The 20320-nt window shown below is 34.9% G+C and overlaps 2 protein-coding genes across 14 annotated transcripts in view; both read right to left on the bottom strand.

Moving 5' to 3' along the window:
- Positions 1–20320, bottom strand: part of LOC129789442 (uncharacterized) — an 885568-nt gene that overhangs the window by 45254 nt on the left and 819994 nt on the right. The window lies entirely within an intron of this gene.
- Positions 7721–20320, bottom strand: part of LOC129789292 (homeotic protein spalt-major-like) — a 60067-nt gene continuing 47467 nt past the window's right edge. For 2 of the 13 annotated variants that reach the window (XM_055825979.1, XM_055825982.1), the window contains exons 3-10: positions 17764–20051; positions 16536–16562; positions 15278–15414; positions 12350–12391; positions 10099–10411; positions 9254–9690; positions 8804–8986; positions 7721–8623 (exon numbers count right to left, since the gene is read on the bottom strand). In XM_055825979.1, the coding sequence (XP_055681954.1) occupies positions 8237–8623; positions 8804–8986; positions 9254–9690; positions 10099–10411; positions 12350–12391; positions 15278–15414; positions 16536–16562; positions 17764–20051 (3814 nt within the window). In that variant the 3' untranslated portion in view covers positions 7721–8236. Of the gene's footprint in view, positions 8624–8648; positions 8676–8718; positions 8987–9253; positions 9691–10098; positions 10412–12349; positions 12392–15277; positions 15415–16535; positions 16563–17763; positions 20052–20320 lie in introns of those variants that run through there. The other 11 variants (XM_055825989.1, XM_055825991.1, XM_055825990.1 and 8 more) reach the window with 9 other exon arrangements.

Here is a 20320-nt window from a genome sequence, read left to right as displayed (position 1 = left end):
TAAAAAATAAATAAACATATGTATATATTACAGAATTAAACATTGGTACTTTATACATGTGTTCGTATATATAAAAAAAAAGTTTCAAAAAATTTCCATGCGGTCCACGGTTTAAAAAAAATAATACCTACTCTTTTAGATAAAGAGAACAAAGAAATAAAGGTAGGGATGTCATCCCTACAAATCTCTTGTTGAATTAATTTCCAAATGAATGAACTTTGGTATAGAGAACTAAAATCATCGGGGTGGTGATCATGAGAAATAAATTTCAGATCTCTTTTTTATACAATTATTTTCTCATTTAATGCTCACTCGTAGTGTTATGTTAACGTGTGTATTGTCAACAGTGCGGTAGGCTTCTGTGAAAATAAGTACTGTTGCTGGTATGGGATTATAGGGAGATATTAATTTTCAGTATAATGGGGGAAAAATGCTATTCCGTAATTTGATGTGTACCTATGTACATACATATGTATATATTACTGTATCCACATATAAGTTCATGTTTTGTGAAATATGTTATTTATTGACAACAAAATCTCTCCGTAATAACTTCACTAGTCAAATACAAAAATTTTCATTGTCAACTGGGGAATAGACTGGTCACAAATAGAGATGTATGACGGGGTTCATATTATATGTGACTTCTCTAAAAAGTCCATATGTGTTCAATAAATCCTCCCGCATAAGATCTACCTTACTTTACACTAGTCGTAATCTATTGATTCTTGGCCCTTTCCCGGTCGATTTTCCTTTAAGTAAAGGAGGAAAATTGTATTAATCGCCGGAAGCAATTTTATGTTATGCGCATTCAAAGAAATAAGCTCAAATTACCGCCTTTGTTTCCTCTTAATTATTGCCTTTTCACTCTACATATTAAAACTCACCCTTTTCTTTCTAAAAATGTATATAATGGCTTTAAAAGAGGAAGATATCCAAGAGAAAATCTTTAAAAAGTATGTAAGATGAATAAGATAAAAAATCAAAATACTTCAAATTAAACAAGTGTGGTGCCTTAGGGCAAAAAATTTAAATATATTGGATATATGGATGAAATTAGAACTTTTTCCGATATTGTATGTATGTATGTACGTACATAATGTATGTATGTATGTGTATATGTGTAAAGTATATATGTAGCTATATGTTCTTATATTTCATCCACATTTTTCATCGTTATAATGTTATTATTAGACGCGCACTCTCCGACGAGATCGTGCATCCCCTGTCGAAGTTCTGGACTAAGTCATCTTCGCAGGGCATATCCTCCCGGGGAGCATTAAATTAAAATATTAATGACACACGTCTCGGATGTTTAGACAAATCTCGAATATTTTCACTGTAACCCTCATGGATTGGGGTAAAAAAATATCTTCTATGACACAAAAATAGATTCATAAATATTGGCTGGGTATCATCCCCTAACGTAAAGTTGTCCGGAAATATCTTCGCTTCACTTTGTAATTTATTTATGGTTCTTTCATTGAAATCGACGCATCAAATGTCTGTCAACCACAACCAGCCCAGCAGCGGAAAGTGTTATAGAGAATTTTCAAGTATATTGCGGATCAATAAATATACCATCACCCTTTTCCATAGGGATACCATATAAATATCCTTTCAAGTTTAGGTCAAAGAAACGACGTTATTTTTCCAGACAAGTTTGAGGGGAATTTGAAGACAGGATTTTTTATTTGCGGTTTTCTACCCAATCTCTTCACGCTAATGTTTTTATTTTCATTAATTAAGACAATATTGGAAATAAAAATTAATTATAATTGGTTATTTCGTAAACATGTATACTTATATCTACAGATCTTTTTTTATTATACATCTATAAAGAACCTAGAACTGCAGAAAACTAGTTAGAAAAAAAAACTAACGTTAGATTACGTTTTAATGTGAATTCTCCTTAGCATTTTCTCATTATTTATTTTTCATAATATTCTATATCGTATGTGCTACAGAGGAACCTGAAAAAAACATTTACAAAAGAAATACTTAGGTAGGTACCTTACAGTTTATATAAATTACGGGTTTACGCAAGTAAGTGCAACTGATGTGAATTTCGAAATAGATTTGATGAGATTAACATCGCTTATGTACAGAGCAAAATCGTTACGTCCCTTTTGAATAGCATTAGGGTATGTATAGGGTATATACATATTCTATATTCATTCCACAGGGTTGGGTTATAATATTAATACGAATGAAATGCGAATGCAATTGAATTTATGTAAGCAATAAGTCAGAAATATGCCCCGCCCTGAGTTGAATGCTCCTCCCAAGTGTGTCATAACCGAAGATTTGGTTTGTCATCATATCATGAATTGTTATATTAAAATATGCTGCGCCTGAAGGAGCCAATATATGCGGCGCATACTCACAACACTTCTCCGATGAAATATGAATTTCATAGAGTATGAACGCGAAGAGTAGTCAGGCGAGAAAGAGTCCCACAGAGTTGAAACACGAGTCCAATTGTGGATCGATCGATGGAGCGCTACTGGGAGTTCTCTTTGCTATCCAGAAGTTGAGATTTAAGTGTGATACGATGAGATGTTTAAAAATAAACATAAAACTTATAGAATGATAATTGGATATGATTGAAGATAAAACTCGATTTTTTCCATCGTTTCTCATCACCATTTTTTAAAATTTTAATGCGCGTTCCAAATTCGGAACTGGGAGAAATTCAGAAGTATACAAATTTTTGAAATGCGCATGTTTTATTGAAAAATAATAATAAAAAAATTAATTTTTTACAGGAAATCTTTCTCTGCAAGTGTAAATTAATTTATAAGTACGGCATATTTGTAAAGTTAATAAATATCTTTTTGAAAGTTCTAGTTTAAAATTTTTTATAAAAAGAAAATGAATTTCTGACTAAGGAAGGTTTTACATCTTTTTTCGTGAAGGTGTAATTTTTTGCTTCTTTAGTCCCGGTTCCTCTCTCTACAACATGTTTGTGCACAAGATTATATTAACATCTAAAAATGGCATATTTCATCCCATTTCATTCATTTACATTATGTACAATATACCTATGCTGTGTACAGTATGTTCATATGTACATACATATCTTTGATCAAATTAAAAAAAAATCTTTAAAAATGATTTTTTTAACTGTCAAGAAGTAATAACTTAACGATTGCGAGGCAGTTTTTTGCACAAAAATTCCTCCAATGCTCTCGATAAACATGGAATAATAAAGGAATGACGGGGAGGAGAATACAAAATTAATACGAAATTTAATGGGCGATTCATGTCTTGTCAGTCGTTTATTTTTTTTTAAGTGTCTGCCTCATCCCGAATGGGCACAGTTTATTTTCTTCAATATACAGTTTGTCTTTGACTGCACAAAAGTGCTTCGTTTGCAGTTAAATTGATAAATTCCCAATAAAAAAAAGCTAATAAAGGTAATTTTATCAGCTTCCAGGGAATTTATTTCGCATTCACTTATGACATTGCAATGAAGGCTCTTGATATTTGCAAAGCATGTGGTAGCGTACATATTCTGGAATTTTTGGATTCAGAAGAATGAGAGAATGATTATGATTAATTCTTAATTATTTCAAACATTTGGCTTTTTAATTGACCACAGATTCTATATCCTATATACTATAAAAAGTATTTAAATAAAATTTCTTTACTAATTTTCTATCAATTTCAAGATTCTCATGCTACAATTTACTAATTTAAAGGCATTTGTTTTAGAAATCCATTTAAGTATACACATAAAAAATACTACCTTTGCTGCCTAGTAAATGCTAACCTGTTCACAGAGTGAGTATCCTTAAGAGAATAGAATAGGAAAAAGAGAAATAATAGTAGAATCGTAATTTAAACAACTGTTGTGAAGTTTAGTCATGAGGCTGAGTGTTGAGGTTACTGGGGGTAGTTGTGCAGAGCTCCCATGTGGCGTCAAACAATTCTATTACTGATCTGCATTATGGTATTAAACATAATTTAGATGCAGATTAAAATAACCAGATGAAAATTATAAAGCATGTGTGTACTTGTACTGTGCGTAATATGAGTAAAGTAAGATGCCACACGATGTTAGGTGTTCGGTATGTGTGATCTTTCTTACGACATGGCAATATCTTTCTTAATAACTACAAACGATGTCATCGCTCAATTAATCATAGCGCCATAATCTCACAAATAAATCGCATGCACTCAAAGGACGAAGCATGTTACAAAAGAACATCATAAATATTTAGGCGGTATGTTTAATAAGACATTCTTTCCATGAATCTCTTGGCAGCACCAGACTATTCACGAACGAGGGAAAAAGGGTCCGTCAAAGACGCAATGCAACGGTATAGCAATAAAACTGCGTTGAGGCAATTTGACAGAAATTAATTTTCGCGAAATAGCACATGAGACGCGCACCTGTGAGACTTTCATGGCTGATGCGATGTGGATTCTTGTCCCAAGAGCGCCATACAGCGTCCCTAATATGTTGTGGATGCCTCTGAAAAAGGGCTCAAAATAGCCTGCGTGGTGCAATAAAGTATTTTTGCAAGTATTCACATGACATGAGTGACTATTCGCACAACAGGGACGCATTTACGAGCATACTATATGTACGTACATATACCCTCGGCATTGTGTCTCCCTTATTATAAAGTGCGGAATTGTCTCTATGGACACGTCAGCGCATTAAACAGATTCCAGGCCATCAGTAGAAACATTTTTATCCAGATGCACTGTCAGTCGAAAAATCCATCGTCTTTCCATCTTACATACACATATACCGCCACGTTTGCCGAAGTAATCGCGCGCGCTTTTAAAAGTTCAGGAGGGCACGACAATTATAGCGCGACGACGCCAAGTTGTGCGAATACTGTGTACACTTTTGCAGTGAGATACCCTCTCAATTGCACCACGAAACTGATCGCACAATGCGTACACATATGATGATAATTCGCGGGACGAGGTATAAATATTATTCGAATGTCTCCCCGGTGGATGGATGATGGCACAAAAATGCCGCAGAGCGAGAAACAAAGACACTCGCGGAGTCAATTGCATTCAATTTGAAAGATTTATGTATGACGTGTCTGAATGTCTACACTGATCACGAAGATGATGACGTGGCTCTCAATACAATTCATTGGGGTATACATTTATATGTACATGTACATATGTACATATATACATATGCATGTGCACCAAACCGAGAAAAATCATCTCTCTATGTTCCATCTTGCTGTAGTGGGGGCGCCTAATAGTTACAGCCTCTTCATCTTACTATACCATCAGCGTAACAAACATTACTTTTCTTCCCGAAAAAAAAAGCAAGTGTAAGGGTACATACAATAAATAATATAGTCTTGGATGCTTCTTCCAGTAGCAAATGTATGTTGGGAAGCATGAAAACATGAAAATATTTCCATCTCTTTGAATTTGAAAATTAATGTTCTCTATACACCCAACAACCAGTACCGGTATCTCTCTTCGTAGTGGATTTCTTTTTTCATATATTTAAGGATGGGATAAATGTTCCCAGAAAAATGTAAATTGGCGTATCGTAACACATGAGGAAAATTATTTCCAAGAAATTATTCCACAATTTCCCTTTCATTTTTCTTTTCTAAAATTATGTTTAATATTCATCATATCATAAGAAAATTAGCTGATATATTTTTTTTCTATTATCAGGGAAAATTATAATATACAACCTCATATTGCTATACGTGTCAAATTATTATATTACGACATGATGTCGAATAATTCACCGTGTCCGTCAAGTATATAAATGCACGTGGGGCATATAATTAATTATATTTATAATTACACACGCAAAAACAATATTGTTATTATTATTATATCATTTTCAAGACAAAAGTCTGGCCACGGGAGCGTAAAATATTTGGTAATTTGCCAAATCTTCAATGTTCAAATCTTAACTTTATTATTTTCGAGAACTAATTAAATCAATGCAGAGTGCTCTATTGTTGCACCTATCTGACAATGTGCTGATAAACTTTGTCACTGCCGCGATAATGGAGCAATTCTAGCTGTTACTGACATTCTGGCGGAAAAGTCTGGGAAATTCGAAGGCAAAAATGAAAGAAGCAATTTTACAGATTTACAACTTTTTTTTATTTTTCACTTTTAAGCACACACGTATATTTTCAATTTTGTCACTCATTTCCACAATTTATCATTGTCTGACTTCACATTTCTCTGAGCCAGTCACAAATTATTTATCATTAAAATTCTATTATTCACTTTATGTTATTTTATTTCTTTTCTTTATGATTTTTTAAATACATTTTTTTTGTAATTTACTTTTCATCTTTTAATATATAGGTATATAATTATTATTTTGTGTTCCTTTTATCATTCATACTCTACCTCTCTATTTATAAATGGATTCTGTTCTTTTTTTCTCGTTTCATCAGATTTCTTTGTTTTTACATTTGTCAGAAAGAGATGTTTTTTTTTTCATATTTCTCAAACACTTTTATTTTATATAAGCTATATTTACATTGATTGAATGAGAAAATATAAATTTTGGAGCTTCCTTGTAAAGGATTCATTCAAAAATGTACTTTGTCTTAAATGTGTATTGAATCATTTTTTTTTATTTTGTAAAACGCAACATTTACCTTTCTTATTGTTTTTCAGTGATGTTTTATATACACATATAGACAACAAATATTAATTCTGTCTATTTATATATTATACAAAAAAAAAGAAAAGAAACTCAAGTCTTTCAAGGATGCTTTGTGAGTTACTTAGCCAATTATGCTATTGTGAACCTGGATCACACCATTTTATCGGCGCTTAACTTATATGTAGATAGGTACTTATATGTTAGAGAATCCACTTACACAATGATCTCTTAGAGCGAGTATGCATGGATTTTTAATTTAAACCTTTAAAAATAGGTGATGAAATAGGTAAATTGTATATAAATACGGCAATCTAATTAAATCCTTTCCCTTGTTTACTGTAAATCCTGTTATATGATGGTCTATTATTTTGCAGGATCACATGAAATGTGTTAAAATTGTGATTTTATTAATAAAAAAATGTATGAAAACGTAAGAAAAATTTACGTTGGGAAATTTTCATACATACATATTGTCACAATCTCTTTAAAGAATATGAAAAAAAAAATTGTTAATATTTTATCACAGAGATTATTAAAATAAAAATTTAGAAAAAAAAAAAATATTTGCAATTCCACGTGAAAAACACAAAATATTATCGGATTGTATATTACTGAAAAAAAAAAAATATAAAGAAATTTTATTCATATACCTTTTTTGAAATTTTATTTTTAAATTATGAAACCGTGCATGGCTAAATAAAATGTTCGTCTTAAATCTCCATTTTTTTTGTTTTTCATTTTGATGCATATTTTTTGATGATTTAATATTCGATAAAAATTTGTTTTATCTTAATATATAAAGCTGAAAAGTTTGTTTGTCTGTGGCACATGAACTCCTCCGAAACGGCTGGGCCGATCTTGATGAAATTTGGTATGGGGGTAGAGGGGGTCAATACGAGTTGCAAGCGCTATATGGGATTCCGCCCAAACCCCCCTTTGTAGCGCCCCCACAGAAAAACTAATTTTTCCCACTTTCTACCTGCTGAAGGGTCAGATAACGGGATTTTTTTATTTTAAAAATTTTTTGCTCACACGTGATTGGGGGCTCGGGTTGACTAGTTCCTAATATTTTTACGATAGCTATGTGGGTTTTTATTAAATTATTACCTATTTATTTACTTTTTTATTACATTGTAATTGTTTCACTGAAATTATATATATTTTTTAATTTTGCTTTTTTTGTTGTTACCTACATACTCCTAAATACATAGTTCTAATTTCATTCATTCCCGCTTCTATGTATATTGTTTTCATAAAAGACTAGTGATATATCAACAGGACGATTTGTTTCAAATTACGCACATTCAACCAACCCAATCAATCGCCTAAAATCCATCAGTATATTTTTTTATTAATTTAGGTCCTGTCAGCCAATTGATGGAACCTGTGTACTTTAAATAAAATTAATTAAACTATAAAATAGTTAATTAAACAAAATCTTTGCACTGTTTTTCAAGAAAATAAAATAACAAAATTCAATCACGTGAATTCCATTTTGGAAAGAAGTAATACGCGCACGATTCTTCAATTAAATGGGAATCCAATTTGGATTGTGGTGGAGATTTTCCATTAGATATGTTAAAATTTTTTTGTAGATATGAGATTTTACGCAGCGAGTCCTTCACCGCGAGTAGGGGGAGCTAAAAGAGCAATACCCTCCATTGCAGCCCCATCACCCCCAACAGTACCATTCGCTCCGGCGGACTTGCGCTCGTAGTGCAGATCCCATAATCTTTGTGGTGTACTTTGATCGCGACTACGTGGCGAAGATCCACCGTCGCCATCGCCACCACCACCACTAGGTGTTGGACTCACCGAAGATGGTGGTTTATCACTGAGGGGCGAAGGTGAGGGCGAATGGTGCTGACTACCTGGTACTGCACCCATCAATGGATGCCCACCTGGTATGAAGCCACTGAAGCCCAGTAGACCAGCATACTTGTTTGTAAGTCCAGGCGGAGAACTAAGACTGCCCGGTCCACCGCCTTGCTGCTATTCCACGAGTAAAACCACCCACATGAGATTACAGTAACCTACATCTTGTCTACATAAAGCATAAAAGCCACTTTCCACGGATTTTTGCACACTCTTGTTTGCACTTTCTTTTTTTATTTCTTTTAATATAAACATGCAAAACACAGCTATATAGTCTTTAGGAATAAATCAATCTACCTTTTGCTGCATGCCGTTAAGGAAGGGGGCCGGTAGGTACGGATAGAAGAGGTCTGGTCGTCGCTGGAGGAATTCGGAGTCCTGCGGGTTCAAGGGCAGTGGTCTGTTGAGTGGCAGCTCTAATGACATTCGCCTGCCGCGGCGAGAAGCTCCGTTCGACCACATATGGGTACCCATGTGAACCTGTTGATGAGAGAAAAAACCAACAATTCCATCTAAAGTCACGTTCCGAAAATCTTCCTTCGTATTATACTTCTTTATCGTATAAGACAGTCAGTAAATCTAAACGTGTGAATTAAGGAGAAATTAAAGAGAAAAAAAAGGAATGGAAAGAGCAAGTTTGTACCAAATATAGAAACTCAAATGTCCATGTTAGTTTGAAGCGCTTTTAAGGGTTTAGCCATTTTTTTTTAATATTACTTTGTGTACTACATAGTCTCTTTGTCTCACCTTGAGATTTCCTTTCGTCGTGAAAGCCTTTTGACACACAGAGCATCTAAAGGGCTTATCACCCGTGTGAGTGCGCATATGAATTTGCAGAGCAGAGCTCGAACTAAAATTCTTGCGACAAACACCACATAAATGCTTGCTGTTAGTGTTGTCACCCGAAGAAGCCGTACTGGATGGTGGCTGGGAGGCAGATGAGCGTTCCTCAGCAGCATGCTTTTCTGACCTTTCTAAGCGTTCAGACCGTTCCATTTCTCTCTGAAGTGGAAGAAGCCCAAGCTCAAGCTTCTGGCCCGATGTTGGTGATTTACTAGGTGCCGCAATAAGTGATATTGGTGGTAACGGAGGTGACGCTGATCGCTGAAGTGTGATTGGTGCTGAGGGCTGCGACACTGATGGAGTATTTATCACGGGTGTTTGCTGGGATGCAGATGATGAGGCTGCAATGGCACGGTGTGTGTCGTTTATTTTTGGGGGTTGTTAGAGCGCCAAAGCAATATAGCCAGTAAGGTAATTTTATTAGCAAGACAAGAGATTATATATAGATATATCATTCATAACAGGACCTCAAATGCAACCAAGCTATAGTATATCTTTCTTTTCGAATTCTTATGCGATAAGTCAAAATTGTCTAATTTAGGATCTTTAAACAAATATCGATAAAAAAGTTATATAGCAAGGCATTAGTAAATAATCAGTGGTAAGGAGAAGTAGGTATGCAAGGAACATTTTTTTGATCATATACTGTTTGTTTGCTTCCATTTTAGAACGAAAATTAAGTAGGAAACGAAGATTGGTAGACGAAGAAGTTTTGAAGATTAAGTAACAAATAATTAGGATGTACTTACTTAGGGGACGCTTTGGAAGTGACGGATGCTCCGGTTCCGACGGTGATCTCTTCATACCCGGTTCATGCTTAATTGTCTCCCCATTCGGAGAGCCATCATGTGATGATCGACGCAGTACATGAGCAGACAATGAACGTTCACGTTCATTATCCTGCTCATGATTGCTTCCACGACCATCCATGGAACTGCTACTGTTCTCTGACCGAGTCTCCTGGCGGAACTGTGACGCATCCGAGGATGCTGTTGAGTTGCCAAACATGTGCTGTGGCATATCTCTAATCTTATGCGTCAACATATGCTGCTTCATATTGCCCTACAAGAGTGATTTCATGAAAATCTTGAGTCATTGTCATTGGTCACCTAACATTTCAGAGCACAATAATCCGATTATTTCTTCCACTGAGGCATTCATCTATTCTTAACGCATCCCATCATCCAAATGCAATGTATATAGTAGCATATATAGACACTGATTCTTCGCGATGAAGAACATTGTGGTTGTGCCTTTGATGCAAGATATCGTGAGCATGATTAGAACGCGATCGGAATGCCACTTGTCAATTTACTTTTTTTTATTTTAAATTCTCTTTTTGCCAAATCAACCCCTTGACATTTCGTGCAGATTTTCAGCAAAATGAACACACAATGAGAGAAATGCCGCGATGTATCACTAAAATATTTTATTAGTCTATAGTCGCGACAATTGTTGGCAAATGCCCAAAATATTTCTATAAGTTATTCTTCTCTATTTCGACGATGCGTAAATACTTCATAACTTTTTCACTCGCTCAGATTTTTATTCAGAATTTGCTTCAAGATTTACTTATTTATATTGTTGTGATGTTGTGCACCTTAAAATAGCGCCAAGTGTTAATACATATACAATGGTTTTCAATGTATTTTCATATATTATAACTCTTGGAGGCAAGCTTCTTGGATTGCGGACAAGAACTTGGGGTAATTAATATCCCTTATGAAAAACCATTGTCGAGAGTGAGACATGCAAAATGTAGGTTGGTGACTTCTCTCTTACTCTCTCCAGATGTTTTTCCTCGGTAAATGTACATACAAATTCAAAGAGAGTCACATACTGGATCCCCAGACACACTCTTCCATATACATACACTTGTTATAGCCTGATGGGCTAATTTACGTTTTTCGTGGAATAATTTTCGCACAAGATGCTGCCGGCACAACAAATTGTCGTCAGCAGAGTGAGACCTAGACATGGATCGACTAGACAGCATAGCGTCTCTTTAATTGCATCACACACATCGTACAATTCTTCTGTCGCTCATTGAATGCTTGTGATTAGAAGATATTGTGTGATTATTGGATTTGATTCTTTTATCATTTTATTTTTTTATGTATGTGCTTTTTATCATCTATTTACTTAGGTAAACTAACAAAAAATATAAATACATCAGTATTTTTTTTATTTAAGGAGTAAATATATAAAACGGAGAGTCGGAACAAAAAGATTTTTGTTTTCATTGCATATGGATATCAAAAGCATTTAGATTATACATTTGCTAAATATGATAGTTGTTATTTTTTCCCTGCTAGACAAAGTAAACCTTCTGGCAAATTGTCATGGAGAAATATGAGCAGATTAATAATATAACTAGGTAGGTAGTTAGATATAAAATTTTCCCATATATTAATAGTGTATTTAAAGCTATTAACTGAATTGATATTAGTATATGTAAGATAACTGTCCAGAAGTGAATAACCGTGAATAACACATATTCGATAAATCTAGACAGAGAGCATTTAATTGGGTATTTGTTTAAAATTTACATGTTCACTTATGTATTAGTGTATAAAATATATATTTTAATTAATTAAATAAATAAAATCGGTATGTTATGCACTGATGTTGGCCATGCGGCTGTATAAAATTTTGATATCAATCTCAATATGCAAATGAGTTTTATAATTAATTTATTTCATTTTAGAAACGAATGATATAAATTTCACAGATTGATTTCCTTTTTTCACTATTTCAGCTTCCAAATTGGAAGATATTGAACAGGCTATATGAATGCGATAGGGAATAACATAAAATGAAGTTTTGAAAGCATTTTTTTTAAAACTTTATCTCTTATGCTTTTGCGTTGCTTTTTTTTGTCATTTGCCAAAACACAACATGAAAAATTTTATTATATGCCATTGTGTAAAAAGAAAAGAAAATGAGGCAAGAAACTAGGTTTTGAAAACTTTTTAATGAGATAAGCTTTAATAGACTTACTCTTTTGGATGTGTGAAAGGATGTATGGAGGAGTTCTTCATTCTATAATAGAAAATTAGAGAATAAATGGTCAAGGAGATTTTATTGACGTATTTCTTTTGTCAGTTAAATGGAAAGCCATATATGGTCAAATACTATTTGATATTTCTTTCTCACTTGCAGTTCTGTGAGAAAAACATTATTATGTAATGCAATACAGTTAATAAAAATTATTGGTATTATGTATATCAAAACCCTATAAAACCACCCCAATTTTTTTTAAACGAATACGTTTATAAAATTGTAAGGAAAAAACAGTAAAAAAAAGCAATATCTAAGAAATGTGAAAGGTGACCTGGATTTACCAACCATCCCACCCATCTCACCTCAAAATCATATTTTCGATATTAGTTATTGACTTTTTAATTTTTTTTTTCTAGATATTTTTGGACCTGTAGTAGATCAACCACCTCCATACATTCCTTCAGAGGATGTTTAACGTCGAAGGATTCAAGTTTCTCAAGACAACGTAATTTATGTATGATTTGTTCATTTTATTTGGTTCAGTATTGTTCTGTAGTTATTTATTGCATAATTATCTGATCACATGGCAAACTATTTTACAAAGTAAATATTACCTTCTTTATCATATCATCTTGGACAGTTATTAAGGTAATTTAAACTGCGTATAATAAAAGCAAATATCTCACAAATTTTTAAGTAAAAACTTTTTTCAATAATTTTGCTTTTGATACATGATAAAAAACAATATTAAAATTGTATGATTATAGTGCTACTAAAAAGAGAGTTATATATAGCGAAACAATTAAAATCATAATCTTAAATTTTCCGACGTTTGAACTCCCCTTCCGGTTGAACGTAAGTTCAAAAAGTTAAATCATACTATGAATTCAGAACACAGATTTCTACACATTTTCCTTTACTGTTAAAGGAATTCTCAGGTTTAAATTCTTGGACAATCCAATAAGTAAAGTTGGCAAAGAACATTAATAAGTTGTCACTAAAATATGAAAGAGATTAATTAATATTTTGGTACGTAATTGAATTAAATTGGGCTATTTGTCAAGTATTCTACAAACACCATAAGGAATATTTATCTCCAATTAGGATGAAAATGTCTTAATATGAAAATACGCGAAACACATCATAGAAAAGATGCTTTTGCATTAATAATGCATCTAATGTTAGCCAAATCAAAAGGAATGAATTGCATGTTCCACATATTTAGTATACAGAATTCCTGGCATTTGGCTAACTTCATCACGTATATATGTATATATGTATGTATATTCAGACTACAAGTTTGCTGGGAAACTCATATACAATTAAATGTGAAATAATTTTCCCTTCTTGTAAGTTCAACAATTTATATAAATAAAATTAATTTCATCATTTTCATCTAATGTGTCTGGGGATTCTCTGTATGCCTTATACATTTTTGTTCCCAAGGGTTTCACATAATTATTTCCACGCTTTTCAGCAATTACTATAAAGACATTACGTATTATATCGTTCTAATCTATACGTATGTGTATATTAGCATTTATACTACAGCCAAATTCGATATGAAGACACTTGACAGCACGAACATCTTCAACTCATCCTCCTTTTCTTGCACCACATGCACAGCACAGACATCGGGGTAAATTAATTATGCCAAATTTTATCATTAATTACCTACCGTTTGTGCATATAGTATGAATTTTAATAAAGTAAATATGAAAATGCATACGAATGTCTTGTTAGACGACTTGAATTATGATGCGAGTGACAGAAGTTTATTAGACGACGCGCCTTTATGGCGGATTTTCATTTAATCGTCTGCCCTCGATTTAACGCATACACAACACACTAAAAATGCCTTTCTTCACCAAATCTCGAGTTTCTTTTAAAGGTATCAAAAAGTCAAAAAGTCAAACTACTGAATCATTATAAAATTTTATTGCTTTTGCATAAATAATAAGTCAGTTATGATGCTCAGACGTTATGGGAGTTGGAATCCCATATCGAAAAAAATTAGCTATATGCTATCGCTGCTGTTAAAGTCAGGTATTGGTTAGCGTCATAATTGACGTACTCTTCTAGCTCATTCAAAATATTAAGCGAAAAGAATGCATCAATGCATCGAAAGCGATACTAACTTAATATCTTTTATTAGTCTAACTAGTCTAAAATTTGGGATGTGTTTGAGAAAATCCATAGCCACCTTTCAAATACAAAACTTTATATGATATACCATAATTTTTTGTAAAAAAAATGTTTGCACATTATAATAAATTGTAAACTTTTGTTATTTAGGTACTGACTTCATCTTTGTTGGGAATTTAATCACCTCAGAATAATTTTATAGAACAAAATCATGTTTTATTTTATTTATTTTTGAGACAGCCAGCAGATATTTTTTCAGAAATGAGATAATTCAGGTGAAGTTAGCGGGATTTTCTAAAAGCTTTTTAAGCAGCTTTTTCTTTTATTTTTTCTGCATAAAACCTATAATTCGAAAAACTAATAAGAACAAGTATAAAGAAATAACCTTTCTGTGTTTATTTGTGTATCTAAGTTGATACCTACATATATCCTTCTTACAATACCAACTAAACATGATTATAGAGGATTTTTTAAAAAAAAATTCCCCTCTCACTTGCGTGTTTTCTTTAAACTGAAAATCTCCATGGACTGAAAATATCATTAGTTATGCTTTTCATTAATTTATGACAAATTTATTTTTCTTTGTGACGTAAAAATTGCACGTACTATAGGTAGTGTGCATTAAAGTAGATAGCCTTAATAAAAGGCAAAAAAAAGCAGAGTAATAATAGAAATGCGATAAAGTTTAGTTTAATAATTAATTTATGAATCGCAAGAAAATAGCACATTGCTGTTGGTTTTTTGCAACTAAAAGGGAAATAAAGGTGACATGTGACTTACCTTTGTGGAAAAACCACGATCACAAATTGTACATTTAAAGGGTCGCTCTTTAGTGTGGCTGCGGTAATGAATCTCGAGTGCAGAGTTGCACGCGAATGTCTTAAAGCAAATATTGCACGTTGTATTGCCACGAACACCTGAAAGAGACCACAAAACAAAGAGTTATTGACAACGAGCAATTTGTTGGACTGAGAGAGGTGCTAAAGGGTCTGTGGGCGCCCCTCTGTGAGGTAGATTCTTGTGGGAGAGGTGGATATATGCAAAAAAAAAGTAGTAAAATAGATTCGTCTGATTTCTCCCCAATAGCGAGTGTGTGCCGGGAGCGTGAGATTGGCACGTGGCCAAGAAAAGGGAAGCATCGAGGAGTGTCACAGAGTGTTGGGGAGACGCTCACCACGCAATTCTTCGCGTCTGGTGAGAAAGTCAAATCGTCTGGCACCTGTTTGGAGAACCGCCGGAAAATTTTTACTGCCGCAGCCCCGACTAACCAAGCAAATCCGCAATGAGCACAAAGTGGTTGTTTATCGGCGTAGTTCTCTATCTTCTCACGCAGAAATTAAAATGTCTTTAACAGCATCTTCTCGCACTTACGACTCCCATTTAATTGCGAATAATTACTCGATTAGCTGTTGCCTAATGAAGCACTTCAAATTGAAATATGGCGTCGCCGGAGTCATCAAGTTGCGCGCGCTCAACATTATCGGCAAATCATAGGACTATTTAGTCAATAATTCCGCCAGTATGCTCAATTTAGTGTGACGAAAGTTAAAACGTGTTGGAATGGCGGGGTAGTGTGGGTTGAAGATGTAATACAAGAGAGTACATGAAAGTACCCAGACAAGAGGTTAATGTATACTTAGAAGATTATAAAATATTCGATATTCCATTGATTCAAAAAAAAATCTAAAAAAAAATTAATTCGCAATTTCAAGCGCTTTGGTTCGCTGCGAAGTATTTTATTTCAATAATACGTTCATTTTTTATTTTAAATCTTTGAAAGATTAATAAATAGGGCTAGGGGGTTGGGATTTGTTGAAGGCGAATAATTCTTAAGAAAAGGTGTTAACAAACTCTCGAGACAGACAGACAAGCCAACAACCTGAAAGACAGACACTCACATTTATTCACAAAAAATTTTAAAAAATATAATAATTAATTTATTGTTATAGGAAAAACTAATTTTAAACTTCTGCCTCTTATTTGATAACAATTGGGTAACCTCTCGTTCTTTAAATGATACTGTTTACAATGATCTTACCAAATCTTGAGTACCCGAAGAGATCATCTGAAAGGTGTAAGAAAAATTTGTCAAAAACTGCCTTTATCGCCCACATCACAACGATTAATGGTTTTCTATATCTTTATAATGCTCATCACAAAATACGTGTAAATTTCAGAGTAAATGAAGTTTGAAAGATCCTATGAATTGACTCTTGATCAACATTTCGCAGATGATCTTCTGATGGTCATTACTTCTTGAGTATTGTTTTTGGTGAGTGCTGTTATCGAAAAAACACGACCATAGCGCAATTAATTGTAATTTAGTGTACCTATTTGCGATAAAAGAGATAATTTAAATGAAACTGTGAGAGGTGATTTAGATTAAAATTATCGTCACACAGCTGCATAATTTGCATTCCTATACTCATACAAAGTCAATTTTGTATCTTTCTGCATTCATTTTTTGACGCCGGAGGGGTGTGATGAAATATTTAAAGCTTCTCTGATGTCTCATACGCGGTATATCTATAAATATTGTTGTGACTTCTTGAACTCGGTGGTTCATGAATTTGAGAATCAAATGAATCTACACAAGAAATATTGGGGCGGCCATCAAGGGCGTATTTGGAAGTCTCACATTTTCCAAAAAGCAACTCTGTCTCGTTAATAGCAACGACACAATTTCTGTCAAGTCGCGAATGTTTGCAAATACTTTATTGCCTGGTATGAGGCTAATTTTAGCGCCACGTCAATTGTGATTTTCACTCTTTTCTTCAGGATATCAAACGACAAATTTAAGCGGGAACACTACAATTACTCATAGAGAATGCATTACTGCTTACTGGCTAATTAAAGAAGGAATTCTGCCGTTAAATGCAAGAAAGCACTCATTGTCTTACAATTTAGTCGAATTTATTAGTTTGTATTATACAAAAAAAGGTAATGCCAAGTATCATTTTGTAATTTTGAAATAATAAATAAATATCAATTCCTGGGATCTGATTTCAACTTTGTATTAGAATTTATCAGAACTCCTAATAAAATAATGTGGTTATTACAAAGAATTTGAGAAATCGAATATATAGTAGCGTTTCCGAAAAAAATGCCGTTTAAAGAGATCTTTATTCTAATTAAACAATATTAAAATTTTAAATGAGTTTTCAAATCATTTTCTCGCATTTAACGACAGATAAATAAAATTATTTGATTTGAGTGTTTTTTTCTTTTTTTTTTTTTAAGAAATACATGTATAGAAGTCAACTTACCAGAAATGCCGAGTGGATTGAAGGGTGACGCAGGTAGAACAGACTGTGCCAGCGAGTTAAGCGCACTATTCATCATCGGTGTGGAGGAGGCAATGGGACCATGGGGTAGGAGTGGAAAATTGGGAAACATTCCAAGAGGGGGACCACTATGCATCATTGGTGGACTACAGTGTGGGGGCACACTGGTACGAGGAGTGAGGTCGAGGGCACCACCAGTGGAGTTTTCCGAAGGCGCAGGTGAAGGCTGAGTTGCTGCTGGGCTCTGAGGAGGTGAACTTCGTTCCCCATTACTGGCTGTATGACTTGGGATGAAGTGAGCACGTGAAATATCTTCCGTAGATCGTGCAACCAGACCAGATGCTGAGAGTTGAGATGCCATTGTTGTAATTGTTCGAACTTGGTTTTCCAACGCAGCCAGGGATGTTGGAAGAGAATTACCAGATGTACTTCCCATATCGCCGGAATTGCTGTTTTCGTCATCAAAATCCTCATCATCCTCCATAAAGTCATCATTATCACCTAGAGACGATCCTGAACCACCAACATGGCTAGATACTCCAGCTCCCAAAGGAAATCCAAATGGGCCCATACCAAATGGTCCTGGTGACAGTGAAGGAAAATCTCTTACTTCAGCTGCCTGGATTTGTTCTAGTGTCAGGTCTGTAGGTTCTCCTGTATGCATTCGGATATGCTGTTGCAACACTAGGGCATTAGAGTATTTTTTATGACACACTGGACACTGATGAAGTGTCCTCATTGGGGGCTTCATTCGATGTACACCCATGTGAGTCTTGAGGTTTCCTTTGGTAGTAAAAGCACGACCACAGATGCGACAACGAAACGGTCGCTCACCCGTGTGAGTCCGATAATGCATTTGGAGAGCACTCTTGCACGAGAGAACCCTGTGGCACACGACACACTGATTTGGATCTGTAAGTTTGTGTTCAATGTTATCTACCAGTTGCTGTAACTTTGATGTCTCTGATGTTTTTGTCACTTCAATGAGACTTTCCCAAGAGTTGTCATTACTCCCAGGCCGTGGCAGGAGAGACGAGTACAAAGCAGGATCTTTGGTGGGATCAGGTCCACCTGTGGAACCATGAAAGATTATTGATCCAGAGGCTTGACTGCTGGCGCTACTAGGCGGAGATCTAGGAGCAGGTTTTGCAGACAAGTTTTCAGGTTGTTCTTGATCACGACCATCGCGGTGTTCACTGTACTTACTATCCATAGAGCAATCATCGAATGTGGCCGGAGGAGAGAATCTATCTGTTTCCTGTTCAAAGCGTACCCTTGTTAGTGGTGGAGATATACTCTCACGTCCTCTTTCACGTGGTGACTTTTCCCTCGGTTGGTGTGTCTCCTGTGGCGGTGTCATTATATCTTCTCTAGGTTCTTGTTTCACTTTAGGCACCCGAGTTGGCGAAGGGGATTTCGCAGGCGGTTGAGAGGGTTTGCTCAGATCAGCTGGCATATCCTGTTCAGGATGCTGTGGTGGTGCCAACCCAAAGAGGGGATGAGGGTGGCCACCCATGGGTTTGAGTAGATCCAATGGCGGCCGATATAGAGGGAGACCAGGAAATCCGGCACCTGGTGGAAAGGGCACGGGCACTGATACAGGCAATTGTGGATGTGGCAGAGATGTATGCTGTGGAGGTGGGTGGCCAGGAGACAACTGAGATAGTAGCGGAGGATGATACTTGTCTAAGTGCTCTGGAATAGGATTTGGATTCATCTGGACATGCGGAAATTTTGTAGTATGTCGTTGGAAGTGCACCTTAAGATTGCCTTTCGTGGTAAATCGGCTACCGCATACATTACATTTAAAGGGGCGTTCCCCTGTATGTGAACGGATGTGGATCTGGAGAGCAGAGTCTGATCCAAAGACTTTGCCGCAGTATCTACAGCGATGTTTGAAGAAAGGTTCATTGCGATTTCCCTTTGAATCATAAGGTGACATTTTATCTTTCCGAAATGCCAACTCATCAGCTAAGTTGCCAGCCAGAAGACCTTGCGAGGCAGAATCAAGAACTTCCTGAGCTCGCTTCTGGAGCATTTCCAAAGAATTTGGTTCATCTAGCGAAGGTGGTGGATCGTGATTTGTTATTATACTGGAAGCTAAAGAGGAACTTATGTGGCACATAGGTGCTTTCATTGGAGATGGAATTCTAGGTGGTTGGTGAGAGGCAAGGGATGGAATTAGAGGTTGCGTTGTCGGTACAGGCTGCTCATCTCCTTTTTCGAGGAGAGATGAGGATTTTTTTACAAGCGGTTCTGGACTAGGATCCCTGGAAAAAGGCATTAATAGAGAAACTTCTTTAATAATTCTGGCCTATTCTTAAAAGACTTAACTATTATATGCATGTTTGCCATGCTATACCACCTAATTTCTTTTTTTAAGTGCATCTAGTTTTGGACAATTTAATTTTAAAATTAATTTTTTTAAACGAAACTAAATGTAAATTGTTGGGTTCATTCACAATAATTAATTCGGTTCCTGACCAAAATCAAAACGTAACATTTCGCTTTTATATTGTTTACTGCAAGGCTTGTAGAT

This window comes from Lutzomyia longipalpis, chromosome 2 (assembly GCF_024334085.1).
Source record: "Lutzomyia longipalpis isolate SR_M1_2022 chromosome 2, ASM2433408v1".
In the NCBI taxonomy this organism is placed as follows: Eukaryota; Metazoa; Arthropoda; class Insecta; order Diptera; family Psychodidae; genus Lutzomyia; species Lutzomyia longipalpis.
Note: the sequence above shows the minus strand (reverse complement) of the source record. Positions and strands in the feature narration are given on the sequence as shown.